Source organism: Crotalus tigris, unplaced genomic scaffold, assembly GCF_016545835.1.
Source record: "Crotalus tigris isolate CLP2741 ecotype Arizona unplaced genomic scaffold, ASM1654583v1 scf7180000020588.15403103151:6194809, whole genome shotgun sequence".
In the NCBI taxonomy this organism is placed as follows: Eukaryota; Metazoa; Chordata; class Lepidosauria; order Squamata; family Viperidae; genus Crotalus; species Crotalus tigris.
The window spans coordinates 3,649,596-3,669,796 of NW_024098092.1; the positions used below are offsets into that span (position 1 = coordinate 3,649,596).

General features: G+C 44.2%; 1 protein-coding gene across 2 annotated transcripts in view; it reads right to left on the reverse strand.

The window, feature by feature from the left end:
- NADK (NAD kinase) overlaps positions 1-20,201 on the reverse strand; it is a 28,596-nt gene that overhangs the window by 4,340 nt on the left and 4,055 nt on the right. Inside the window, exons 2-11 of one of the 2 annotated variants that reach the window (XM_039367224.1) lie at positions 17,918-18,111; positions 12,860-12,943; positions 5,665-5,794; positions 5,210-5,318; positions 4,174-4,259; positions 3,520-3,622; positions 2,234-2,388; positions 1,649-1,748; positions 1,410-1,567; positions 134-216 (exon numbers count right to left, since the gene is read on the reverse strand). In XM_039367224.1, the coding sequence (XP_039223158.1) occupies positions 134-216; positions 1,410-1,567; positions 1,649-1,748; positions 2,234-2,388; positions 3,520-3,622; positions 4,174-4,259; positions 5,210-5,318; positions 5,665-5,794; positions 12,860-12,943; positions 17,918-18,099 (1,190 nt within the window). In that variant the 5' untranslated portion in view covers positions 18,100-18,111. Of the gene's footprint in view, positions 1-133; positions 217-1,409; positions 1,568-1,648; positions 1,749-2,233; positions 2,389-3,519; positions 3,623-4,173; positions 4,260-5,209; positions 5,319-5,664; positions 5,795-8,875; positions 9,684-12,859; positions 12,944-17,917; positions 18,112-20,201 lie in introns of those variants that run through there. The other variant, XM_039367225.1, reaches the window with a different exon arrangement.

Sequence of the window (20,201 nt, forward strand, 5' to 3'; positions counted from 1 at the left end):
AAGAGCCAATTTTGAATGCCGGCCCTTGGTTGCGTTTTAACCCTGCATTTTGGGCATTTCTTGATTATTTAGGGGGGGAAAAAAAACCCTTTCTTTAGCCAATTCTAGGTTCATACAGAAAAAAATTCCTCACCTGTCCCCGTGGCAGATCTCCTGCCTCTTCCGCCCGTCAAACGAAACCCACGCGGTGTTCCTGGCGTCTGGAGACAGCATGATCTAGGATTGAGAGAGAGGAAGAAAGACCCATGATTCCCAGGTTTGGATCCGGTGATGGAAAAGATCATACTTGTTATCTGTTTTACTTTAAAGAACTGTTTAACTCTGTTGACTGTTTTATTGAACTTGTGCCAGCATATGTGGGGGCTCTTGGGTGAACGTTGGCAGTGCTTACGAAGACAATTATTCTGACCAGCTAATTGCTTTGCCTCCGTTCGGGGCCCTCGGTCAACACAGGAGGTGAGGTCAGGCCCACCCCGAAAATAAGGCCTGGTGCCTCTTTTGGAGGAAGAAAAAAAAAAGACCTGGTCTTATTTTCGGGGAAACACAGTACCAATTTGGAAACAAAGGGGATATGAGATTCCTGTTGTGACAAAATGCACGAGCTGTGTTATTGTGGGTGGGGTCGGAGGAGAGCATGATTCATTCCTTCAAAGATGCTGACAGTAACCCAGAGATCCACCCCTTCAGATATAAAGCTGGTAATTGCTTTTCCTGACTTAGCTTTTCTCTTAGTATTTTCTCTGGAACTGAAAATACGTTTTGGCACAGCGTATAAGTCGGCTACACTCTTCTTGTTTGCCGAGAGAGGGTGGCGGGGAAAGGCAGGCCAGGCTGGAGACTAATGCTTCATTCACTTTCATAAGAGGAAAATGTAAACCTGTTCGCTGGGATTGTAAAATGTATCCTTAATCAGGCCAGCTTCAGCATAAAAGGCAGGTTAGCCCGAACCAAATTAGCTGTTCGCTAACCACGTTGCGGAGTTTTGTGGTTTAATGTGAGGGAGGAACTCGGCCCGTTGGCTCATTCATAGTTTAGGAGACTGAAGGCAAAGCCAGAAAAAAATGACGACTGTCATTAACCCCATACTTTGGTTGTAAGCCATCAGGATTATTAAGCAGGCTTAGTCTAATTGGGCAGGAAGATAAAGTAAATCCATTTGTGGATTCTCCATCCTCATGCTGGAGAACAAACACTGTAGTCAGAAAGCGGGTCTCTTGTGGCTGCGTAATGATTCCAAACTGATGACACGCTTCACCCTGCCTTCCAGCTTAGCTTGCTCATCCCCTACAGGACTGGCTCAAAGACAAGCCACGGGCTCCTCTGGATGAGCACGGAAGTTGGGTCTCTCTGCTCAAATCAGCCCTGCCCCACGAGGTTCCCCTTTTATCGCAATCAGTTTAAGGTCCTACCTTCAGGTCCACTCCAGCTGGGACGACGATGGGCCGGAAGGAGAGGGAATGAGGACAGATCGGGGTGATCATGATGGCAGGGACGTTCGGATGGATCATTGAGGCGCCCGCGGCAGCCGCGTATGCCGTACTGCCTGTCGGCGTGGAAACGATGACGCCTAGTGGGAAGGAATGAGCACTGTTTACCTTAAGAACAGCGGGAGGGGACAAGTGGTGACCCACCAGCTGTGTGGGCTTACCATCGCCTTGCACAGTGGTAATAAGGTGGCCATCAAGAAAGACATCCACGTTGGAAAGATAAGAGGAAGGGCCTCGGTCCACTACCACTTCATTCAAGACCTGGAGAACAGAAAAGGATGTTATGAGTGAAACGCACCAAGCGTGACCTGTTGTGGCAGTGTTTTCAGCTTTGGCCCCTTTAAGATGGGTGGCCTTCAACTCCCAGAATCCCCCCCGCTGCCCTCTTAAAGGGAGCCAGGTTGAAAAACACTGGTGTAAGGACTCCAAGGGGGGGTCTAGATTAGAACCAATTTAACAGGTGAGCATTTGATTTGAGGATCTCATGAACGTTGTGCTGAGTAATATTAAGAAAGAAAGAAAGAAAGAGAGAGAGAGAGAGGGAGGGAGGGAGGGAGGAAGGAAGGAAGGAAGGAAGGAAGGAAGGAAGGAAGGAAGGAAGGAAGGAAGGAAGGAAGGAAGGAAGGAAGGAAGGAAGGAAGGAAGGAAGGAAAAAGATGACCTGTTCATCAGAGTCACTTGGCTGAGTTGGGCAGTTATAAAAATTGAATAAATAAAATAAAAAATAACATAGCAAAGATGCCCACCAGATACTGAGTTGCTTGCTTAAACATTTCTTTCTCCAGACTCGAAGACACCACTCCGTTTTCTTCAATCCCGTTCTGAATCACGGCCTTCTTCTCCCAGTGTTCCTTAATCACCTTCACCTTCAGCCTGCTTCGGAGAATGAGGGCCGCGTTGCCTGCCGGGAAGAATTAAGACAGAGAAGGGATTAAAATGGCAAGGCTGATTAGCACAAGCATGAGCTGTGCTGAATAACACAATCCATTTCATGGAACCGTACAGCCAATCTGAGCCAATCCAGAAAAATGTTCTTAATTCAGACCGTGACTCGGTATTGGCTTTCTAGAACGGCTAAAACTCCCCGGGACTTTTAAAAAAAAAAAAAGTTTGAATCAACTTGGACTTTCCTGCTGCAGGGTACACTGTATCCCCATGCCCACCATGTAATCTTAAAAGGGGATCTAGCTGGGATTTTAAAAGCATGTCACAAAATGACCGCCAGAGAGGGAGTCACCACTGAGCAGAAGGTGAATTGTTGACGCTGCTCTCTTTCAGACAAAGTTCCTCTGGATTAGCCTACTCTCTTTCCAGATTAGATTCATGTGTTTTTGTTTTTGTCCCCTTCATTGGGAGACCTCTGAACTCCTGTCAGCCAGTCTCTTATTTCCTAAAAACGTCAGGGAGCCCTGAATAGTCTGTGGGAATAGCCTTGGGAGATGGAGGAAAAAGCTGCAGATGGGACAACGGCCGTATAAAAGGCATCTCAGCTCACAGCAGGAAGATGGGCATGGCAAACAACTCAGGAGAGACCCTCCCTACTATCCTGGGTTGTAGAGGGGAAGGGGAGAGACATACTTTCAGATTTTCTGTTAAGGTAACCTTACAATAAGGTTGAGCCTGTTCTTTTGAGTCTGCCTCCTGTCGGGAGCACTTCACAAAGACGGCTGGCATTCTTGCAAATAAAGCGGCTGATAAGCCAGGCGGCTTGGTTTGGCAATTCATTATTTAAAAAAAAAAATGGGGCAGGATGGTAATTTAAGATGCCCAGAGGTTGCAAACCTCCCATCAGCTGCATCAAAATTGAGAATCAATTGAGTCAAGCTCTTCTCCAAAGCGCCTGAAGGCAGGTCAAGAAGCAACAGATGGAAACTAACCCAAGAGAGAAGCAACCTGGAACTACGGAGAAACTTCCTGACAGTTGGAAAAAAAATAATCAGCGGACAGAGCTACCCCATTTGACACACACACGAAAAAGACCACACATCTGAGGGGCAGCTTTGCAGAAATGGAAGGACCCTTTGGGACTTACCTTCTATGACTTGGGTGACCTGAGACTGAAAGTTCTCGAAGTTGAAGGGGGTGAGGAAGCCCAGAGACCCCAAATGGAAAGCCATGACTGGGGGTACGCTCCTCTGTAGGCAAAGGGGAAAAAAAACAGGGGGAGGGGGGATGTTAGAAAGCACCAAGAAAGAGTTGGGGAAAACAGCATCCTCTGAGCATTTTCATCCTCGTTCTTACATCTGGGACAAAATGCCCTTGAATCGTTTGGCATAAATTGGGAATGAGTGCCAAAATCCAGAGCAAATGTGTCAAGCTAACTTTGCTCGGTTTGCAAAGCGCTCTGCAAAAAAATCACCGGTCCTTAGACATTTTTCTCTGTTCTGTGTTGTTTTAGATTTTTTTTTTTTTTTTGGTACTGTTCCTTGTTTTTAAATGTTTTTTAAGAATTTGTAAACCATCCAGAGTCACTGGGAGACAGACCATGCAGGAACAAAAAAGCACAACAATTTTGCGGTTGGCTCTTCTATTGTGTGTTTAAAGGCAGCCGTACTGTCCTTGTGTTCTACACATTTGTCTGGGTTTCATTTAAACTGGACTTTTTTTCTCCAGGTTTCGGTAGAATAAAAGTGTGGTTCTTTTTTTTTTTTTAAAAAAAAAATGGGTATTTGAGCTCATAATATACCGGGAAAAGCGATGAAGCGTAGAGTAACGTCCCGTCTCCGCCCAGGCAGATGATAAAATCTATCTGATCTGAGATATCGTCATAATCTACAAAAAGGGGGAAAAAAGAAAAAATAATTCAAGATCTTAGAGACTTCTAGCCCTGCCGCCAATTAAACAAGCAAAGATGCAGCCAGATGACAGAATGAAAGATCCTTTTATCTGGTCCTGTTTTAACTATGGTCATTTAATAACATTCACGCTGGGCTCTTTGGCAGCTGCCTGACATTAAAAATTATTCCTCCCAAGCCCGCAGCTTAGAGTCTTCTTTAATAAGATTTGTTGAGCAAAACGGGACAAGGTGACAAGAATACTATCAAATCAACTATTTCCTCCTTAGAACTAATATATCTCCATATACAGGTGGAGCGGTATATAAGTCTCATAAATAAAAAAATAAATAAATAAAATAAATATACAGGCAAGTCCATAACTGAACTCTGCATTTACAGTTGTAAGTTGTGACAGTCGTAAAGCGGTTCACCACATGGCCGGGCCCAATTTTATGACATTTTCTGCAGTTCAAGTCGTTAAGTGAACTCTTTGTTCCCTATGGGGTGATTTTGCTGGAAACTGGAAAGAAAGGTCAATTTCCTACAAAACCATCCATAAATGCTCCATCACTGGAGGCTTTTAAGAAAAGACTGGACAGTCACTTGTCAGCAATGGCATAAGGTCTCCTGCTTGAGCACGGGGCTGGACTAGAAGACCTCCAAGGTCCCTTCCAGTTCTATTCTGATTGATTGAATGAATCACATTTACCTGACTACAGGGCACTGCAAATGGCTGTAAAGATGGGCTGGGTGCCAAGTGCCCAAAACCTGGTCACGTGATGTGACTATAAAGCCCCCCCCCCAACATAGGATCTTTGAACCAGATTGTAAGTAGCTTTTTGGGGTCCTTCTTAAGCAGCCGGTCGTAAGCTGAGGACTCCCCCATACTATCTATCTGGCAAGAGCCGTTTTGAACCACCTGGCAGTTCCGAGGCGGCTAAGTACCTTCACTAAAAGTGCAAAACCGCTTCTTCACCGACCCAAAACTCTCATCGTTCACAATGGCTGGATCTTCCAGGACTTTCTTCTCCACGTAAACCAGCATACTGTTGACCTGGAAAGGCAGAAGTGGCGTTGACGTAAACAAGTCAGCAACATCAACAACAACAACAAAACCTCTTGAGGAATCTTCAACGGTCCCACTGAAGCAGGTCAACCCAAAAGAATTACTGGCCGTATTCACATAGCTTGCTGAGTTAGTTTCCATGCTGGTTAATTAAGTATGTTAAATTAAGCAGGGGAGAAGAACTGGGTGGAATCGTTTTTATGCCACGACGGCCAAAACAGGATGCAAGCCTTCCAGTATTCCAAGGTCTGCACCATCAGGAAAAAGCCGGGATTCGTAGTCCACGTTCTTCTTCTCTAGGAAAAGAAGAGGGACACAGCCATGTCCAGCTTACCTCGGTCAAGTAGATGCAGAGGTCTTTGAATGGCTGCAGAAGACTGGCGTCTCGGATCTTCTTGATCACAAGGACGCTTTTGGGGGCTTTGTTCCATGTCAATCGCTGGCTTGCTGGATCCTGAATGTGCCTGTGGGCAGACAAGGCCAGGATGCTATCATTTTTTCACACACACACGCACACAAAAAGAACAAATGGGACTTTTTTTTAAACAACACACACAAGTAGTTTCCCCTTTGCCTGCTGGTTTTCCTCCAGAAGGAGAAATACAATTTTCCAAGGATGGATTGAAATGTGAATTTCTCCCCAGGCTGGATTTAAAAAAACAACAACAAACATTTAAAGGGGGGAGATATATATATATAATATATATATATATATATATATATATATATATATATATATATATATATATATATATATATATATATATATATATAAATATATTTATTTATTTATTTATTTGCAGGCCAGAATGTGACCACATGAACCTCTGCAGTTCTATTTAAAAAGAAAATCCATGTTTTATGTAATGAAACTGTCACTCAGACAAACACAGACACTCTGCTTCAGTTTAGGAATTTCCCAGGATTCTGCTTTGTTTCAGAGCTTCTGTTAATGCTGAAAGCTGTGATCCCTCGAATGCTGGTATCTGAAAGATGATTCAGTGGGACAGTCTGGACCGATTTATTCAAGAAACAGTGGCGTTTGTTTTTTTTTCCCCATCTGTTCACACGGCCTGTCCACGAGGACAGGAACCTTAAATCCTGGAGATAAGCTACGTTTTAGAGACAAAGACACACCTTTCTGTCCAAGAAGCAAAGTGTCCCTTTAGCAAAAGTTCTGTTACAAACTGCAAAAAGAGGCTAGCGAACGAGTTAAAGCCGTTTTATTTATTTATTAAATTTAGTCGCTCGCCCGTACGCAGAGGGCACTGCCTTCGCTCACTTCCTGGGTGCCACTGTGCCTCTTCAAATCAGCTGACAGGCTGGTGTTTTCCAAAGTGGCCCAGACTCTCTACACACCTCCCACAATGCCTCACGCTGGCAGGGGAATTCTGGGAGTGGAAGTCCACCCATCGTAAAAGTTGCCCCGGTTGGGAAACGCTGCCCTAGGCAGCTGAACTCCCCGTGGACGTTCCAGCTCCCACACACCCATTTTGGTGCCTTGCCAAGGTCTCTGATCTCTGCCTTACGCAATGTGCAAATGCGTCAAGCGTGGGAAGGTGTTGCTGTGAAGCTGCTGCCGGTCGTCCAACAGGTTAAACCCCGCGTGCCGTTCCCACACAAAGCACATCTGCCAGGTGAGCAACGTGGGAGAAAGGCACAAGCTCTCTTATTTAAGCGGGGATGGTGAGCCAGCCTCGAACACGGCGGTACGGGAAATTTCTGCTGCCTCTCTCTGGACAGGCCACTCCGGAAAGACAGGAGCGCCATTGTAGTTATCAAAAACCACACGTGATTAAATTCACTCTTTTTCTAGGGAGACGTTGACAAGGAGCTAGTTGTTCTCTGGGATGGAGTTTTTAAGTGCCAGCAGGCTGAAGGGGCTCGTATTCCATTTCAGAAAGCAGACTAAAAGAGCTGGACGGGACCTCGGAGGTCTTCTAGTCCAGCCCCCTGCTGAAGCAGTGAGGCGTCAATGCTGGCTTGGAAGATCTAGAAATGGACATTCCGGTTAGAGGTGATCAACTCAAGGACTCTGAGATCAGCTGAGTAAATTCTGGTGGAAACGAGGTGAACGTTAACAATGCCGTCCATTGTTTTCCAATGAAAAATCCAACAGATGGGCAAATTACAGCGGTAAAAAAATCTTCTCGTCCTCACGCCGTTTAGATATCTCTTTCAAGAAGCTGGTCAGCCAAGACCTGTGGATGTTTCGGAATCAAACCCAGCTTTATTCTCAAACCACTTTTCTTATCCCTTCACAGAAAGTTCCATTTAGCACTTAAAAAAAAAAAAAAAGGCAGCTCTTGACTTTAAGAAGAACTGCATTCTTATGCTTTCCTTCTCTTTTCTTTTTTTTTCAAGTAAGTTTAGCCTGAGGTGAACCTGGGTATTTAAGAATGCAGCCAAAGGTAAGAGGGAAGATAGTTCATGCTTAAATCCTTCGTATTTGTTGAAATTAGGCTGAACCGTTCTTAAACTGGAAATGAAAAAGTGACCTTTCTTTGCAGGCTACCAGCTGTGGAACTCCGTGCTACAAGATGGTCACCCAACCAATTTTAAAAGGATATCAGAAAATTAACAGAAGATTTCGCTAACAGTGGCATTTAGACATATATATTATTTCTGCCCGTGGCAAATATCTGTCTGTCTGTCTAATCTCTCTCTCTCACACACAAGAATACTACTAAATTAAACTCATCATTTCCAAAGCTGGAACTAAATTCTTCGTTCTAACTCAGGATAGTTGTCTCTCTGTTATATTAACAATTAACTAAAGGGGATGTTGCCATTTGGAATCATTCCAGTTAACACTTACAAAACATTAGGCAAATATTTCCCCCTACTGTTTTTTTATCAGTAGCAAAAAAATAAATCAATAGCCAACTCTATCTGCTGGCGGAAAGCAAGACTTCAAATCTGGACAGAAATCTGTTTATGCGTTTCCAAGAAAACCAGAAGGGCTTGGCAATGAACTCAGGATAAATTCTAAGCCATCCCTACCATCTTACATAACCTGGGAAAGGTGATTATAAAAGTCTGCTTTAAAGCTGCACAGAAGACAGGCAGGCTACAAAGAAAGCAATGAACGATAACCCAACCTGTGCCTTAAAAAGAAAACATGGAAAATTGAGCCTGTTTTTTTAAAACTTTTTTACCCGCTGCTTTCTATATATTTCCCGGCAGAAAAATCCACAGAGAAGGAAGGAAAGAATGGGAAATAATGAAAAGGAAGAAGACGAAGAAGAAAAAGGAAATTAGAAACTGCACTTTGGAGAACTTTTAACCTGTCAGGTATTTTCATCCTCATTCCGTAGTTTACTTCAAGGTGGAGCCAGGAAAAATGCGATTCAGCATTCCAAAAGGATCAACCCGGCTTTCCAGAAACTTCAATGAACTTTTTCTAAGACAAACCAGCCAAGGGATAATTAACTCCTCCGGAGGATCTTCTTGCCGACAAAATCTCAGCCATCAGAATCATTTTCTGTTCACTTTCTCTACTATTTCCTACTCACAACTATTTCCCTTTTCCTCCCAAGACTCACCACTTCCAGGTTGATGGACCGAACGAGCAATTACTGAGGTGCTGAAAAATTTTCATCCTTCAGGCACGCGGTGAACCCAAGGGCAGAAACCAGCCTCCAAAATAATCTTTTTCGGAGCCAACGAGCTACCTTCGACGAAACACACCACCCTGAAGTCCGACTTTCATTTTTTAAATGGCTTTGATGCCTCTCCCAAAACCAGTATTGCTGCTTTCTTGGAAAATCCACCGCAAAGAATTCTCCAAGGACTCTCAAACCAATACAAAAAACATCAAAAAACAACAACAACAACAAAAAGAGGAAAAGTGCTCGGTGTGAGTGTTAAAAAAATTACTTTTGCTCCTCCAGCTTCTTGTCGCGTTAACGGTGGTTTACAAACAAGTTTGAATCAAAGCCAGATAGCCAGATGCGTCTTGGCACAATAAACCACAATCGTCCTCAGCTTCATGTTGGAATTTCCGATTAAAAGGGAGAGACAGCGCGGCCAGCTACTGCCTTCTCATACAGACAACTCGGGATTCTTCAGGAGGAAAAGAAAATAATTTGGAGAAGTAAATCTGGACTTTTGAAAACAGCCAGACAAATCTAAAACCGAAAGAAAGGATGTGAAGGGGGGAAGTCCAATCCCTGGGCTGCTGCTGTGCCTCCCGTTCTTGGTTTTTTTTTTTCTTTCCTGGATGCTCCACGGAGGAGAAACGCTCCTTGCCTTCTTAGCCAGCGGATTAATCTCAGCACACATTATTATATTGTACAATCCCAGCACAGCCCCAAAGGAGGAGCTGCTCTAACCTGCTGATAAAAAAAAAAAGGGTGATGCAAGTCCAAAGTTGAATAAGTGACAAGTCTGCCTTTAACCCATCGGCTTCCAAACCACGGGAGGGCCTGACCGTCACCTGGAACGGAGGTGTGTGAGTGTGTGTGTGTGTGTGTGTGTGTGTGTTGGACTGAGTCAGTGTCGGTCCTCTCTCTTGGCTTGTTGTGAAGTGGGCCGGCTTTGGTTCTTGACCGTCTTGTGCAGGGGTGTCTTTTTAAAATAATAATAAAAAAAAAACCTTGCCAGCTGCAAAAGCAGAAGGGTTAGAAAACAGCTGGAGCGGGAAGGGTGGAGGAGCCCAAACCAGCTTATCAGCCAATTTATGAGAATCAGTCCCTTAGTGGATGCACAGGAGTGCTGATGCAGATTGGGGAATTCAGGAGGGGGGGGGGGAAATCAAGTTAAACCACAATTGACTCAGAGATATGAAGGAACGAAGGACACAGGTTACGTTGTTCGGACAAGTCAACAAATATTAACCCTGTCTGCCTCTCCGCTTTGCGTTCGGCCTCCGTTGTGGGCCAAAATGGTTTACGAAGGAGCAGAGAAATGAGGAGAAAGTTTAAATTGCCAAGAGAAAAACCCAGATCCCAAACCCCAGGACTGGATCTGAGTAGATCTAACAACCTGCTCAAGCTGGCACTTCCCTGGGAGGGGGGGGGAACAAGTCCTAGCATCTGCAGAAAACGATGGAGTTGGGATATGTGTGTGTGTCTTTCTCAGCCCTGTGCAGAAATACTAGGGGTTGAACCCAGAACTGGGGAAGCAGCCCTTCTCTTAATACTGGATCATCACTCCTGATTCTCACAGGTTCAAAAAAAAAAAAAAAAAGATCACCATCCATTTCCTGGCAGTACATATGTGAACAAATTTTAAAAACCACCCAGACACCAGATTTCTTTTCAAAAATGCTACCGTGCAAAGCTGCCAGGCAGAAGATAAATCAGAATTATTCTCAGGTAAATAGATTTCACTGGCAAAAATTTCCAGTCTCTTGCAGCGGAAAAGGCAGTGGTGAGTTTGATGGAGACATAAGGAATCTTCTATCAGGAAGCATCCTGAGTGTCAGATTCTGGACTGAAACTTACGTCGTGCGTGCGTACACAAGGCTCGTGAAAATTTTAACTTATTGCCCAGGCTTACGCAGCCCCAAAGACAGATCAACTGGGTTCACGCAAGGTGCTAAAAGCTCAAGTAGCTTTAACCATGGTCTGTTGGCAATCTAGACCCATTTCAGCCGCTGTCTGTGTGCGAGGGCAGAAAAAAGGAATCGTCAGATCAGCTGGTTAGAGTGACATACTGGCCAAAATAAGGAGAACCACTCAACCCTTAAAGATTGAGAGACGTGCATGTTATTTAAAGGTCTAAAACCTTCCACTTGCCCCACACACGTTAAAAATAAGAATTCACACCGACTGTGCTGACCAGCCTCTCTTAATGAAAAGCTATAGGCTGAAAATACTATTTTGGTCCCAACTGTTTCCCTATTTCAGAAAAAGCTGGCAGCTGGCACCGCTAAAGGAGAAGTGATGCTTTTCAAAAAATTATGATTAAATGAATTTCTTCTACGCTGAAAGGCTGCTCTGGAACACTGCTGGAAAGTAATTCTAGATAACTGGAGAATCTCTCAGGAGCCTTCCGGAACAGGCAGTCCTCGACTTACAACGGCAGTGAAAAAAGTGACTGAGGGCCGTTTTTCACATTTATGACCCTTGCAGTCTTCCCGCGGTCACGTGATCACAATTCGGACACTTGGCAACTGACTTGTACTTATGACTGTTGCTGTGTCCTGGGGTCATGTGACCCACCCTTTTGCGACCTTCTGACAAGCAAAGTCAATGGGGGGGGAGGAAGCCAGATTCACTTAACAACCGGGTCACTAAATGAACAACTGCAGTGATTCACTCAACAAATGTAGCACAAAATTCACTTATGTCTCACTTAGCAACAAAAATTGTGGCAAACAAACTCTCCTTGAGATTTTTAAAACAGAGGCACCTGGACTCCAATGGCTGCAAATGTCACTCTCTAGAGGCAAGATGGATCGAGAAACAAAGAACTGTTAGAATTCTGTAGATAAAAGTATAAAGGCAAAATCTTGAAAGCCTCACAGATTCTCGGCCCCTCTGACAACAAAGAAAATCAAGGCTAGGCAGTCTTGACTTTCTTTCTCACTCCTTCCTCCCTTTTGGGACTAAGCTGGCATTCCTTCTTTGAGGCCACTTCTGCACTCCTCTCTTTTCCTCTCTTCTTCCCAACCTTGGCTTCGCCAACCTCTGTCTACAGCTCCCACCACAGCCTGCCAAACGAGGTCTCTGGTTAGACTTCAAGGGCACGTCACCCAGCGTCTGGAGACTCATCGTCAGAAAAAGCTGTTATGTCAAGGACGTCACTCAGCAGCAGAAGAAAACAATGCGAGACTCATACAATTCTCCTAGCACGATGCAGACCAACCCTTCTCTATGTTGTGTAAGGAAAATCAATTCAATGGTCTTCCAAGATCTTCCAAGGTCCACTCACTCCATGGACCTGTCTCAATTCCTGTTTACTCCAAGGACCACTGTAAATATCCCACGGAAGGTAGCAAAAATATATTCCAGGCGACAGGCAATGGAAAATATAGACGGAAAAGGCAATGGGCACACAGACCAATCCTTTTCAATGTGAGATGCAAACGCTATATAGACATACCCTATTATCCTATTTAAAATGACCCTTTGGGGAGAGTATTTTGATCAGAGCCAGTCTACTTCTGTGAAGGAGGCCAAGTTCATGAGGTCAAGTTGTTCAAAACTTGTTCCAAAACATGGAACTCAAGCTAAGTCTTCTGTAGGAAGCAGAAGACAAACATCTACCTGGGGGACCACACCTTGATAAGCGGTCAGCACCTTCTCTCCATTCAAAAACAAATGCATCCCAGCTGCCCTTTTATGGTAACATGATCAAAGTCAACTAAATCCACCTTTGCAAAGCAGAAAGTGTCGTATGAGTGAATCAGAGTTTTTATGGGACAAAACAAGGAAACAGTTTAAGGAGCCACTGTATTTAACCAGGCAAAGTGCAAACAAACAATTCAGATTGAGGTGTCTGGAATTCTCTGCAATTGTTCCTTCATTTAATCGGCTTTTGTTCCTGGAAAGACAAAGAAGATGGAGGAAGCTTCCACTTACATGATGGCTTGGGGATTCTGCAACATGCAAGCTTTTGGTCCAAACGTGGTGACTGGGCATGGTCCATGTAAAGAACGTGTCCTCCTAGGAAGAGAAACAGCGGGATTTAGTTTCCAACAACTCAAGAAGATGCAACATTGTCTTCGAGGATTAAAAAAGGAGCATCAGTTTACAATTTAACTCCCCCCCCCCACCCACCCACCCTAAAACCGTCAGCAACGGAGTCTGATTTAGCTCAACATTCTGAAATTTCAATAAGCTACTGATAAAAAAATGTACTCTAATCTACAGAATGGGTTTCCATCAAGTCAAGACAATGTAGTTAGTCTGAGTTTGACTTAAGGATGTGCTGGAGAATCCAAGCACATGGCTTGGGAATTATACTTTACAGCTGAATTCAGTCTTTCTCAAATCTTGGCAGCTTTCAGATGGGCAGACTTTTAACTCCCAGAATTCCCCAGGCAGCTGGGGAATTCTGGGAGTTGATGTCCACCCATTTTCAAGTGCCAGGATTGAGAAACACTGGCTTAAGATATCAGGGGAACTCACCAGGCAGAAGAAAAAAAGAACCCCAAGAAAAGAATGAATGGTAAATAAAATATGGCAAAAGAGGCCATTTCCTGCAAGGTTGAAACATCCGGTGTCACCATCAGAATGCTCCTGCCGGGGCTGAACTAGTTCAGTTAGGAACGTTGCAACTCTCCAAATGCTTTGTTCATTTCTTTTACACATATGCTGCAACAAGATTTCCCGACCAGTGATTAGAACTTTATGTAAGCTACTGGTCCAACAGATCTGGATACAACTTCCTGTTGCTTCAAAAGAAGGGATTTTAGAACAGGTCGCGCAGGTGCAAGGAAAGCAGTATATTTTTTTTACGATATTCAGAACTAATAAAATGAGAGCTGAGGCTTGGTTCATTCTAGCCCACCAGGAAAGGAACAACCTGTAATTCCCCATTGTTAAAAAAAAAAAAATAATCTAAAGATATCCCCGGAATGGTCGTGCCTGGAGTTGTGGAGCTGTTGCACAAACAACGGTGCACTGCTTATTGAGATCTCCAGATGTTAGCCACTGTTCTGGGAGGGAATCCCAATTGTGGCAGCACCTCTGATTTTTGAGCGAGGGCTGGGGGCCGTGAGCCAAAGGGCACGGGGACCGTTTCGTTTGGGGTGGAAATATCGTTAAGCTTAATGCCTACGGTTGAAGGGATTTAACACGGGTAACTGTGTGGTTCCCCTGGCGTCACAATACAAATGATTCAGGGCTGTTTTTGGAGATCTGTTGGGGCCAGAGGTCCCACCCAGGAAGCCTCCTTCCACATTACATCACAGCATTTAAAGTAGATTACTGGCACAAGTTATGAGGATCAGTGACTCAGGCAAGCTTACAAAATTTGGCTGCATTTCCGCTCCCGCTTCCAATAAGCCTCACGGGGCGATTCGCAATCTCAAGGAACGAAGTGACCAACAATTATTGAGGTGATTTTTTTTTTCTTCGCCCCAGGGGACTAGGAAAGCTAACCTGTTCCTAATCTTTTTGCCTGTCACCTGCTGCAATCAGAGAGAACACAAGATACAGCTCAGCTCTGTCCAAGTCAAGGTGGTGGTTATGGCTTTGAAGGTCCTACATGGCATGGGGACAGGATATTTGGGGGGCTATCTCCCCCCTGGTTATACCAAGCCCTCCCACCAGATCTGGCGGAAAAGGCAGGTTGTGGGTCTCATCGACGAGGGAGTTTTGTTGGGTGGGACCTAGGAGAAAAGCCCCAGGTCCCTGCACAGAAGACTCTCTGCCCCATCCGGGGTGAGGCTGGCTGTAATCCTTTTAGCCTTCCATAAGGCCCTTAACACATGTTTTTTTTTTCACCTGGTCTGGGGCCTGGAGCCTGCTAATGAAGGTTGATTCAAAAGCCAATAGAATAAAAGGGAGTAGCACAGCTAAGGAAAAGGGGGGGAAAATGGCGGACTGCATTGTTTGGCGACCCCCGTGAAATGGTCCTTCGACCCCAAATGGGGTCCCGACCCACAGGTTGAAAACCACTGCTCTGGGTCGGGACCCCATTTGGGGTCGAACGACCATTGCACGGGGGGCGCCAAACAACGCAGTCCGCCATTTCCCCCCCCCCCTTTTCCTTAGCTGTGCTGCTCCCTTTTATTCTATTGGCTTTTAAAAGCCAATAGAATAGACTCTTTTGAATAGAGTCTAATTCTATTGGCTTTCAAAAGCCAATAGGAATTGTCCAGGCTGTCTCTGCCTTGCTGAGCCCGCCAAAAGTCCCCTTCTGCAAACAGTGCTGCACCCGCTGAGTAGTCCTCGACTTACGACCGGCTGGGGGTCACGGCATTAAAAACGTTGAGAACCACTGCTCTTTAGTTATGGAGACGGCACTCAAGCCGAGGTTTTTTTTTTTTTTTTTACGTCCCCGTGGTCTGAAAGCTCAAAGCTCATATTTATATTTCTGCTTTCTGGGCTGAGGAACAAAGAAAAAAAAATTGAACTGCCCTGTTGGAAGTCAATAATGCAGGGAGGTGGGACTCACTAGATGATCTTCAAGGTTCCTCCTAACCCTTTTGCTCTGTGTTCCTTTCATTTTGTGAAGGGAGTACCTTTCTCTGTTGTCAGTTTACTATTATCTTGTTTTATTTCACTGTACATCCTGCCTTGATTACTTTTACTAAATAACTCAAGGCACTGAACATATCCCATACACCTTTCCCCTCCTATTTTCCCCCAAAAACCTGGGAGGTGAGGGACTGGCTCCAAATCATCCACCTAGCTTTCACGGCTAAGGAGGAACTAGACCTCACGGTCGCTAAGTTCCTTGCAAGGCGCCTTAGCCACCAGACCAAACTGGCTGGCTGTTATCAATTCACAGGCTCCTTTTATTTTTATTTTATTTTATTTTTTTTAAAAAGGGATCAATACCTGCTACTGAGTAATTCTGCAGTATTTCGAAGGCTGCTTTAAAATGGTCTGCGGCTCCAGCTAAAACGTTGATGCGACAGATCCCCTAAGACAGATTAATTTTCCCTCTTCTGCTCAGACAGTTCAGAGGCGGTTGGAGAAGATCTGCTATCACTTATATATAGAAGGCAGATCTTCTTTAAGCGGCGAAAAAGGACTAGGTCACGACTCCAATCAATTCCCAGGGATTATCCCCTTAAGTAACACGAGGATGATGAGGATGATGTTAAGAGTTAATGGCTCCCTGTATCTACATCAGCCCCTCTGTTTGTATTAGGGTATCACAAGCCCAAATCTTCCCAGCTTACCCAATGTTTGCCAAGTGATCAAGAAACAAAACCAAAGGGAAATAGGTGCTGAAAAACGGGACTTTTCTAGCAGTAAAAGACTGTTTGAGGGATGCAAAGAATGATTTAAATGTTTGGGAGGGAGGAGCTGGGTTTTAGAACATGGTTTAAGCAAACTGCCAGTGGTTTCTTCCTCCCCAAATGGATGCCTTCACACATGGAGCTATGCCAGTGCTTCATTTTGGCCTACCCTGTTGTCAGAACCCCACTGAGGTTTACAAACCGAGATTTAAAGTTCAGGGTGCCCAGCCCATGATGGCTTCACCACAAACCCAATTTAAGCCACTGAAGGATGAGGAGAATGTGTGAACTTCTTTGGAGAGAGTGGGCAGCCATTTGTCTGGAATAGTATAGGTAGGGTCTCCTGTTTGGGCAGGGGGCTGGACTAGAAGATCTCTAAGGTCCCTTCCAATTCTACTGTTCCTGTATACAAAGAATGTATGCAGGATTTCTTTGGAGCCTCGTGGCAATTAATCCAGAATCTGGGCAAGAGAAAAAAGGTTTTTGTTTTTGTTTCTTAATATTCAGCAGTTTTTTTCCAGGCAATACAGGCAATGGGGAAGCAGAAGGGCTGGGAAGCTGGTCATCCTTAGTGGATTTAGGCACAAAATACTTTGCTTATCCCTGAGTGCAATGGTGAGCTGCACAATAAAATTCCTGGGAGATTTGCACAGCCAGGAAGTTCTCAATACATCTAATCTCTGCGAAGACACATTTGAAACAAATTATTCCAGAGAGAGAGGAACAAAAAACCTCTGTCTTCCAGTGAGAAAAATCTCCTACACAGAAGGAGAAAAAAAAGGAAGCCAGGCAGTATTCTAGTATCTGAGGGGCTGCCACAAAGAAGAGGAGGGGGGTCACCTTATTTTCCAAACCACCTGAAGGCAGGACAAGAAACTATGGGTGGAAACTAATCCAGGAGAGAAGCAACCTGGAATTAAGGAGAAACTTCCTAACAGTGAGGACAGTTAACCAGTGGAGCAGCTTGCCACCAGAAGTTGTGGGCGCTCCATCACTGGTGGTTTTTAAAAAGAGACTGGACAGCCATTTGTCTGGAAGGGTTTAGGGTTTCCTGCCTGAGCAGGGGGCTGGACTAGATGACCTCCAAGGTCCCTTCCAGTTCTATTCTGATTGATTGATTGATTGAAGTTTACTTTTTTCCCCCAACTGCAATCTTCCCTAATTCTCTATAGAAGAATTAAGTCTTCAATCAAATACAGTGGCCTGTTTTAGCTCAAATTAGCAGCTTCAGCATAAGCCGGGACTGTTCGTCAAATGATGGTTTAATACCCCTGATTTGTTGCCTACTGATAAGCTACAATTTTCTGGCGCGGAACTCTGGCTAGAAAACAGCACCTAACAAACTTAACAAAACATCTGGAAAGGAGCCAAACGGTCAGTTTGTGATATATATATATATATATTGAAACGGGGAGTCTCTGGACCTTAAACCTTGGAGGCCAACAGCCCAGAGCAAAAACTTCTAGAAGTTTAATATATATACCAGTGTGGTTTAGACGGCAATCACACCTGCGGTTATTCAGCACCAAGGCCTAAGAAACCAGATGACTGACTGGATAATAATCAGGGGACAATTACGAACTAATCAGGTGAGATCTGGGTTGGGCCCGCCCTCTGAGAGATCCATTCAGACTGCTTAATCACAGGTCAGGTTATTAACACGAGATCCCCATTCAAAGCCACCCGTGATTGCGTGATTGAGGATCGTGCTGTAAACTGGTACCTGAATTCCTTGGTGCTACCCAAGGCGGGAGAAGCAGACAAGCTCCGTGTTTTTGCCCGGCCTCGCATGGCATTCATGCAGCTCCGTTCCTCGTCGGATTGACAGGTAGGGCACTGGTAGCACATGGTGCTGGGGTTTAAGTCCTCGCCGGCTGGGCCAAAAGCCTCTGCTTCCAACTCCATTTTGAGAAGGAACTTGGTGGGGGAAAAGAGGGGAGGGGAAAAAATGGACAATTTATAATTATCGTCGGGTTCAAAGATCCGGCAAACCCACAATTTGGCTTCTGGGTGCATTTATGTACTGGTGTGTATTTCTAATCTGCCTTTCCAGAAGTCTAAGCTGGCTAGCCATGTCCTCATTACCAACCGTGACTGCAAAGCCTCCAATGAATCAGTGCTGGCCTTTAAAATCAGAGCCAGTAAAAAAAAAGAGAAAAGAAAACAAGTCAGAATAGTGTTGAAAGATCAGAAATTTGGAAGAAAAAAAAACCCATGGAGACTTTTTTTTGCCAACCACCCTCTCATCTTAAGACATTGCCACCTCCAAAAGTTCCCTAATTCTTCAGTGACAACAAAAATGACAATTTGGGGGCAGGTTTCTGCTTTTATCCAATACCCAGAATGGTTCACCCAATTTAGCTGATATACAAGACATTATAAGGAGGGAAAAGGAAATATGAATGCAGAGAAGTCAGAAAGGAATATTTTGATTTCAAGACACCCAAGACCAAGGTTAATTTCTTGTTAAGCAGCCTTCAGATAAGGGGGACCTTCGTGCTCTAGAGCTTGGTTGTTTTCTTGCAGGCTTTGTGATTTGGGGAATAAGTCACAACCGGCTGACTTCACCCCGAGCCAAAACATAAACCATGGTGTGTAAACCCTAACAGCTGGGCCTCCATATGGTGCTAATCAAAACCTCCCCGATGGCCCCACTATTGATTAGTGCCAGGCACAAACACATCACCCAAGTGTGCAAAAGGGGATGGAGGATTTACAACATTAGCTAACAAGTGTTATTTTTTTTATTAATATTTTGAAGACGTTACAGTAGCTGGAATGTTTTTGACCTGCAAGGCTCAATCATTAAAATATTAAATGATATCAAATGTCTGACTTTTCAACGAGCACGGTGGTCCCAAAGAAATGTGGGACCCTACAGTGTTCTGACACACCTGGAGACTGGCATTCTTTTGTGACTTTAGCACTTGAGACAGCCCCCTTCCTGAACTGCTTCAATTTCACCTGTGTCCCACTCTAAAGCGAGCTAGTCTTGTGAACGCTTTGAGGAAGAAAGTCTACCAAAAAAAAAAAAGCAGCGTAAAATTCCCGGTTGGGTGGAGACCCATAGCTTATGAGGAAGTAAAGTCCCACTGCGCAATAGTAGAATATACCAAGTATCCATAAAGAGAACAACAAAATAAATCAATATTTACTTTCTTCCATCCTCCACCCTTTTCAATGGATCATTTCAAAATTACTGGGTCCATTGTACGTTTCCAGCTCAGGTCAACAGATCCATATTTGTCCATGTTAGTATTTGCCAATTCTGTATCCAATTCATTGATGAATGAAACTGCTAACGGCCTATTGGAACAACGGTGGTTATATTCTTTAACGTCTTGGTAAAACGTATTAGCTGAGTCAATTTTTTGAAATGAGAACTCAGCGGGTCAAACATTTATTTTTTTGTTCTTTTGTTTAATTCAAGTATTTTGTACACAGGTTAGACCATTAAGAGTTTAAGTGAGACATTTGTTAAGGAAGTTGTGCCCCATTTCACCACCTTACTTGTGACATTTGTTAAGTGAATCAGTGTAGATGTTAAGTTGTTAATAACCTGGTTGTCCACGGATTCTGGCTTCCCCATTGACTTTACTTCTCAGAAGGACAAGAAGCAATGGATGGAAACTAATCAAGGAGAGAAACAACCTAGAACTAAGGAGAAATTTCCTGACAGTGAGAACAATTAATCAGTGGAACGACTTCCCTCCAGAAGTTGTGGGTGTTCCAACACTGGAAGTTTTAAAGAAGAGATTGGACAATTATTTGTCTGAAATGGTATAGGGTTTCCTGCCTGAGCAGGGGGTTGGACTAGATGACCTCCAAGGTCCCTTCCAACATCATCATCATCATCATTATTATTATTATTATTATTATTATTATTATTATTATTATTATTATTATTATTATTATCTCAAAAGGGGAATCGCATGATCCCTGATGGTGCAACCGTCATAAGTATGAGTCAGTTGCCAAGCATCTGAATTTTAATCATGTGACCAGGA